General features: G+C 37.5%; 1 protein-coding gene across 1 annotated transcript in view; it reads left to right on the top strand.

Moving 5' to 3' along the window:
* Positions 1 to 7,590, top strand: part of CCDC6 (coiled-coil domain containing 6) — a 51,630-nt gene extending 44,040 nt beyond the window's left edge. Inside the window, exons 8-9 of the mRNA XM_064513713.1 lie at positions 2,440 to 2,564; positions 4,873 to 7,590. Of these exons, the coding sequence (XP_064369783.1) occupies positions 2,440 to 2,564; positions 4,873 to 5,064 (317 nt within the window). The 3' untranslated portion in view covers positions 5,065 to 7,590. The remainder of the gene's footprint in view (positions 1 to 2,439; positions 2,565 to 4,872) is intronic.
* The last annotated feature ends 645 nt before the right edge of the window (positions 7,591 to 8,235 follow it).

Here is an 8,235-nt window from a genome sequence, read left to right on the forward strand (position 1 = left end):
GAGATGCTGGCATGGCAGTGCAGGAGTACTTTGTTGGTTTGTTGTTCCTGCACTGGGATTGAAAGTCATTCCTAGTTCACTGCTGACTGTTGTATCAGCTGCCTCCTCTAACAGGAAGTAGAGTCCTGCATCCCAGCGGAATTGTATTGCATAGGTAGGGGATGCTGAAATGCAGTCTGAAACTGAGTTAGAAATAAGAAAGCTAAAGTGATCATTTCTAATGGAGCTCCCAGTTTTGGTGGTGTTTATATAGTAAATGTTCCAGGCTAGCAGTTCTGCTCAGGCAGCTGTGTTGCTGTCTTCTGTGTCTCATAAGTTAATATGCGCAGTTGACAGTTTCAGACTTCAGAAAAATATAAGCAGCAGCTTGTTAGAGGACTAATGAGATCAGGAGGGAATTTCATACAACTGTTCGGTATGTATAAATGCAGTAGTTGATGAAAACAAATAGTTTTTGAGTACTTTAGATAAAAAGTAATACAGTAAGATAATGCCAAAAGTACCCAACACAAAATAATGCAACAGTTACATTTTGCATCAAGTAACTGTATGGTTCGGCATGTTTCCTTTGGGAAATGATGAACCGAAATTTTTAGAAACACAATTTGAAACCATTTAGAAGTGCTATAATTTCACAAGAGTAGCCAAGGCAGGTTTAACGGGTCAGACTCTTGCCATGAGTCCTGGAGGCTTTTGCGCTTTTGGGGGCTCTGTCTCAAGCTGAGATACTGCTGGGGTTTGTTGCATGGTGTGTGAAATTGTGAAGATTAGGCAGCTGGCGGGAGGTTAGTGTCATTACTAATGAGTCTTTTCTCTAGCCTAGATAAAGTGTTTCATAGTTTCTTTCTGCAGACTAGGTACAGATTTTGGGCTACAGAACTGTAAATGAACTACCTTGGATGTATGTGCACTGCTCTGGTGTCTCTTCTTTGACTGCCGTGTAGGCTTAGACTTGCATTTGTAAAACTTTTGGAGCTGTTTTTACCTGAGGCCGTTCAAAATTGGAATGTTGCAAGGTGACTTAAAGCTCATTTTACCCTTTATTGTTCTGGGTTTTTTTCTCTGTCTTGAAACACAATTGTCGCTTCAGTCTGGTTTTTAGAATTAACTTGCACGTTGACTTGTGTTTCTGTCCTAGTGCTTTCAAAACCTTAGTCACAAAACGTGCTGTACAAACAATTAGATTTTGTAGTCAGAAAACAGATTATTTTTGTTAAACTTTTGCATTACTTAACTATTCTAAAATGACAATGATTCTACTAGATTTGCTGGTAATTTTCAGCAGACATAACTGGATTTGCTGGTAATTTTCAGCAGACATACATTGGTTATGGAGTGGCATCAGACTTCCAGCTCAAAGAAGCAAGAGAAGTATAATAGTGTTTTCTCGCATGAGTTTACTAGTTATCTGAGGCTTGGGTGTTTTTCCTGAGATGTTATTTTTATCAAACACAGGTAGTTAAGGACAAACCCAGCTGTTGGAATGTACTTTAAGTGCAGTGGCACTATGTTGTGTTGATTTAGTGTTGAAGAAATATGACAGCTGTTAAATCCAACATATTGTTATGAAAGTTAAATAGGTATTTAGAAATTTTTTGGTCATGCTTCTCTGAAACAGTTGTTGGTTTCTGATACCAGATATCTGAGAAAATAGTTTTCTCTCCTATGCAACTGATTTATTTGTCAGAAAATGATAGTGAACTAAAGGTTTTGGAAAATCTGCTGTTCTGAGAAATGCTCAAAATGTTCAGAGCACTTTAGGTCTGAACTTGAGAAGCACTTAGTGGCTGTTTCTGTTTACCTTCATTAGCTATACAGGTACTCTGCATTTTTATAAACTAGTATTTATAGAAAGGAAATGTTCAGATGGAAGCCAAATGTCTTTTAAAGCATTTATAGGGAATTCATCTAAACTGAAAGAACTGGGTATTTTCAGCTTCGAATATGAGACTTTTCTTAATGTCCATAAAGCAAGTTATAATTTCCAACGTTAATTGTTCTATTAGTGCTAGCACAGTCCAGTTATGGAACTTACTGCAGAGTGTTTTAACCTCACAGCCCCCTAGGACCCGTGGGTCCCTGCCTATAAGGCCTAGGCAAAGCAGGAGGCAGCCTGGGCAGCTCTTGGTCTGGGTGCAGATCTGGTACGCCTAGAAGAAGCCACCTCCAGCCAGTTTCTTTCATGTGGAAACTTTTGGTTGCCAAGTGCAAGACTGCTTCTCTGGGCTCATCTGCGTCTTCAGACAGCATTTTGTTCAGGGAGCTGTTTTCTCTGAGGAGAGAGGGAAGGCTGGACAGAGAGGGAAGGCTGGACTGAAATCAGACTGCCAAGTGAGCCTTACCGTGTGTATGTTAAGTGCAAAGTCATGTTTCACATTGTGTAATAGGTGACACAATCAAATAAGAATTTTGATGTTATTTTGTTTTAATAATTTTTAGGTCTATCATATGCAAGTCACACAGTTGGTTTCACACCACCAACTTCACTGACTAGAGCTGGAATGTCTTACTACAATTCCCCAGGCCTTCATGTGCAACATATGGGACCATCCCATGGTATTACAGTAAGTATTTAAAGCACTAAATATTTGTTACCAATGTCAGTTTGTTTTTTAAAAGTTATTACTGCTTGTCCGTAAGCTTTCTTACAAAGTATTTTTGTAAATGTTTGCTTTTGTCTCCTTACTCCAAGATATCTATTGCTGCTTCCTTCAACCCTGATTTTCTCTTCACCCGTCAGAAACTGATTCTTTTTGGAGAACCTTTTTTCTGCAAAAGAGTAGGATGTATTATCATCTTAAGGACAGTAATAGGTATCATCTTACGGATCAGCAGGCAGGGTGTGAGAAGTGATGTTCTAAGCTACTGAGCCTATCCCAGGAAGTAAAAACATTGCTTTCGTTTTTCTCCTAGTCTCCACCATCTGACGGATGAGTCATCTGAGGTTGCTCCAAGCTCAGGTTTTCTTCAGGATGACACACAGTGCTACCACCATGTCACTGTAACAGGCAGTTAACTCTTATTTTCTATTTCATTGGCAAAGAAGAAAGTTAATATACTAAACATTTGTTAGGACTCTTTCTCAGTATTTTTCAACTGGATTTATTTCCTTTTTACCTCTGTTCGACGCATTTCTACTTAAGTTTTTTCTAAGTATTTGTGGAGTTTAATGAGCAAACAAAGCTTAAGTATTAATCACTTAGCAAAATAGCTTATAGTTGGTGTATCAAGCCCATTTTGATTTTTCTCAACTGGTATGGTAATATGTAAATAATTTCTTGTAAGGCTTCCGCTTATGATTGTCATTCTCAGATGTAAAAACTTGTTTCAGTAGAATTTTGAGTAGAATATTAAAATACGGGTGCTTCTAAATTGCATAGGTGAGCTTGCTAAGTTAAACTGTTAATTTCATTGACGAAACAGAGCTAGGAGCAATAGAGTAGTAGCTCACGCAACAGACTGGAGCTCAGCAGGAGCTGGTCCAGGACTCTGGTCCAGCCCCTTGCTGTATGTCACATGAGTTAGTCACAGGAAGATCTTTGAGCTTCTGGAAAACCCAGAACCTGATTTTATAAATCAGTTTTTCGTGGAACTTGGGTTTTTTGGTCTCTGTGAAATATTACTAATTCTGAAATTGTAAACTAATTGGGGTCACGTTGAGTCACTGTGGGAAAGATGACCTCCAGGACAAAATAGTAACTATTTCAAAAAGATATTGGTAAGTGGCTCTTGTCTTTGTCTCCATACTGAAGCCAGGCCCTTTCATATTACTAGAGGTCTGCTAATGCAGTAAATGTTTTTTAAAAAGTGTTCCAGAAACAGTTCAGAAATATCAATCAGTTGGTTGTTGACAATCCCTTGGCTTTCCCCAGAGAGCATTAAAATAAACTATTATATATAGTTATGTTGAAAAAATAGATATAATACATGTTATTTGACCAAACTGCAATTTGCTTCTTGACTCTTCATTTTTAATATCCATTACAGAATAAATCGACTTTGCATGTACTCCGTTTGGTCTAGCACTGTAGCCACATTTCTCCCCAGAGCGGGTTGTCTTCGACTGGTTATTAATTTTCAGTGTGTGGTGTGTTTTACCATTAAGTTCTTAATTAATGCCTACTGGATCAGATCTTTGTGCATCTCTTTGGTTTCAAAACAGCAGAAGTTAGTGTTCTGCAGTGTAATTTATATTTTTACATTGCTAACTTTGAAGAAGTTTTTTCTCCCACTGCTTTATGAAGATAAATACAGTGAGTATTAAATCTTTGTGTGTTTTAGCATGCAGGTTATAAAAAAAAAATCTGCAGTTTCTGTTGAGGGGAGCTCTCTAACTACTGCTTCACTTCTGCAGCTAAAAGGGTTGTAATCTTTCTCATGTGATACTTGCTCTCTAAAGAACAACTTGAATTATGCGTTGGTGTTGCTTCAGTATGCAGTCTGAGTCTGAGTGCTAAAGATTCTGGGCAAACTCTTTAGAAGTTGAAATGTTCCCACCTACATTTGGGTACTCCATACTTTGACTTTACACGCCAGCAGTGTGAAGTTGAAAGTTCATCAGCACCTACTGCTTGGGCAAGCAGAGCTGACATGCTGTCTCTACAGACTCTCACTTTTTTCTTAGGTTGTTGGTTATCATAGGTAAAAGTATCTTCCACTTTCCTTTGCTGCTCCATTTCAGAGTAGCATAATTTACTTTTATATAAAAATATTGTATTGTGATCCTTGTAACATTTTGAAATGGATTTTTCCCACATAATTGTTTGCTTTGATTTTTTTTTCCTTTGCCAAGCTCAATATGTTGATTAGAGGACTTGCACCGAAAGTTGTTCAGCAGTGTGTTTAAACATAATTTCAATATTTGTTCTGCAGAGGCCTTCACCACGAAGAAGTAACAGCCCTGACAAATTTAAACGTCCCACTCCTCCTCCTTCTCCAAACACGCAGACCCCAGTGCAGCCACCTCCGCCGCCACCACCACCACCTGTGCAACCTTCGGTCCCATCAGCAGCCTCGCAGTCAGCCACTTTTCAGCATTCAGTGCATCCCTCTTCTCAGCCTTAGTGCATGTGCTCAGCAGTCTGTATGTCAGAATTGGACTCATAACATGGAGCAGTTTACTAAAAGCCAAAGGCTTACTTGGCATATTTGAATTTGACTTATTTGCACTGAGGTTATATAGGCTTCACTGTTAATTGTGTTGTAAACGTTTGTATAAAATGCAGCCAGTGTTGTGGATCTACAACACTAACTTAACAAATTTTTCCATCAGTGTTTACTTGAACTACATGTGTGTCCATTCTCTGGCTGGAACATTTGCTACTCTGTTTGGTAATACGGCATTATGTCGTTTTGCTTGGCTCCAAAGCTTCATTTTCCTGGCTTTTAGGTTTGTAAAATTAAAGGGATACCTTTTATATTTTTTCATGACAATTTGCATAAAATTAAAGGCATGATGGGCTATGTTATAAATTCTGAAATATTACAGTGTTTACCAAGCTTATGGTAACGCAGCACTACGTTTCAGTTATTTGAAATAACAGCTTCTAGTGCAAAAGTGAGTCAGACACCCTAATCAGTGCCCAAGACACATACTCTATTGTATCACCTAGTAAATAAGCTTAATTCAGCACACATGACACATCCATACTTCTCCTGTTTTAAAACACTTCAAACGTATGGTACAGTCTGAAGATTAGAGTGAGGGAACTGACTTGTTGGAGTATATGGAATGTACAATTTGTTGGACCTTAAGATTTGAGTATTTCACTTGTCATTTACATTAACCTGTAAGCTGTCCATGCTGTGTGATCCGTCACAATTAACTTCTGTAAGTGTGGTCCTGCCCACAGGTTACTGATAGCTGATTAAAGTGTGCTCTTTGATTTTTTGCTGCAGAAGGCAATGTGATTGTAGAGAACAGCTGATTTTTTTTTCCTGTTAAAATATATTAATTGTGATTCCCCTGAAACAAAGTTTGAACAAGTATTCTAACTGTTCAAAAGTCTATTAGAAAATAAGGTATAAGATGAGCATATAGGAATATATTGGTGTAACAGCCAAAACTGTTGTATTGCTTGGTAGAAACAGAAACAGAGTACAAGAAAGTAGCACAATGTGGCACTAATGAATGCTTATTTAGCAGCCTAAGCCGGTACAATGTATAAAGAAATGTATTCTGAATACATTTTTTCCATTCATTTAGCACAAATAAATTGTTTGGTTTCACTTTGCAGTGGAACAAAGTGTCACTTCTTCCTGATATTGACATCTTACTCAGTTTTATTTTTCCTAAGGTTCCTGTTGAGTACTGAGGTTTATATATTATTGATGATTTTAAGTGGTTTACCTCATATATATGGATATGTGGGCCATGGAAAATGACAAGAGAATGTTTATTTTATGAGAATATGTATCTGGGTATAATCAGAGCAGAACATGAGTAATTTATCTTTTGTTTACAAAAGTTTGTTTGACATGCCTAATGCTTTATTAAGCACATTTTAAAGAAGGAAATACAGCATTCTGGTAGTATACTAACACTTGTACATATATTTTCATGTTTGCCGCTCAACTATTCAGTAAGAATTGCAGACTGAAAATCTGTATAAAATCAGTGCTCTAATTCAAAATAGTAAGTTAAAATAATGTTGTAAGAGGTTCAGCTTAAGTAAGGCAAAACTAGAATTTCTTCACTGTAGCTATGTAGTTTCAGCTCCGAGAGCTTTAGAGAAATGCATATATAGTCTACTACACTTGTTAAACCAATATGGGATCAAGTGCATTACGTTGGTTATGGTAGTGACTCTCCAATAAAGTGATACTCTCAAGACTGTGGCAGGCCTAAAATCTGACCAGTGCTTCCATCTGGAAATGATTAACCATAGCAGGTGCTCACTTTTCAGTAGAGAAACTAACTGTGAGCATTTTAATTAAACAGAGCTCCTGAATCAGTGGTAGGATTACATATGAGAAAACGACAGGCAGTCAAAACTGATATTCTTGGTGGGACTAAGGTCAAGATATGATTGGTTATTTAATTTGATATTTGTCCTTTTGTAAACACAAGACAAGGAAAAAGATATATTATTTTAAAGATAGGGTTCCAGCTCAAGTATACCACTATTTAAAATGGTGCCCTCCTTTCTGAAGTGCTTTAAGTTTCTTGGACAAAAGTCTCCATAGAGTGTAAGCTCATATGGTGGTAGTATATATGCTGGGGGCAGGGGGAAAAAAGCCTTTAATAGTGTTGCTTTAAAATCTTAAAATGGAAAATTGCCTAGATAAATCTACATCTGAAGCGTATTCCAAAACTGAAGTTTTGTAACCCAAGTTCAGCTGCTGTTATAAAGTGTCTTACTGAACTCTCCTTGCTGTTCCAGTGGGACTGTTACCAGATGAAAGTAAAGAACTGACAAATGTGTACTAAATCCTGAAAATGTAACAAGGCACTAAATTGGCCTTACCGAACTAAGAACATTGAACAAACATTTGTGTGCGATCAGAAGTGTTAAACTCTATTTGTAGACTTTTTGAATAAGATAAGGAATTGTGCACAACCATCTCCTAATAAATATAAATGGATTTTCAGTTTTGCTTGTGAATTATAGTCGTGAATTATGATTCTGCAGCTATGATCTTATCAGAATCTCATGAGACTGGAGGAAATCACTTGACAATGAGGTACAGCTTATCATGACTGCTTTAAGTACTTGGTTTCTTTATTTTACCTGTGTGGGTTTCTGCTCTCCTCATTACTAATGCCTATCAGTTACACACTGCATCATCACTAGTTGCATAAGGCTACAATTAAGGCTACAATAAGGCAATTTTTAGTAGTAATGAGCATTCTGTGTGTGTGTACTAGTGTACAGTTAAAGGTGTAAACAAAACAAAAAAAAGCCCTCCTTCTAGCTATTTCAGCAGCACTTTCCTCTCTGACAATCAAGCAGCTTTCTTTTATTTTTTCTCTCAAGGAATCTGGCTTGGACATTGAAATGCAGCTGATGCTCTGTAGAGCACTATGAGTTTATCTTATCCACGAGTTGTTCCAGAAAAGTTCTTGGTTTCATCTGTTGGTAGCTCTGAGAGATGAAACACATCTGGAAGAAGAGGTGGGACTGTTTGGAGGTAGTCGTCCAGCGAACAGCTAGATAAGATTGTTTTAATTACATCTACTCCTCTGAGAGCATATTCCCAAGGGCAGAAAGGATTATCAGAGTTTTTCAGGAAAGT

Source organism: Dromaius novaehollandiae, chromosome 6 (genome assembly GCF_036370855.1).
Source record: "Dromaius novaehollandiae isolate bDroNov1 chromosome 6, bDroNov1.hap1, whole genome shotgun sequence".
Classification (NCBI taxonomy): Eukaryota; Metazoa; Chordata; class Aves; order Casuariiformes; family Dromaiidae; genus Dromaius; species Dromaius novaehollandiae.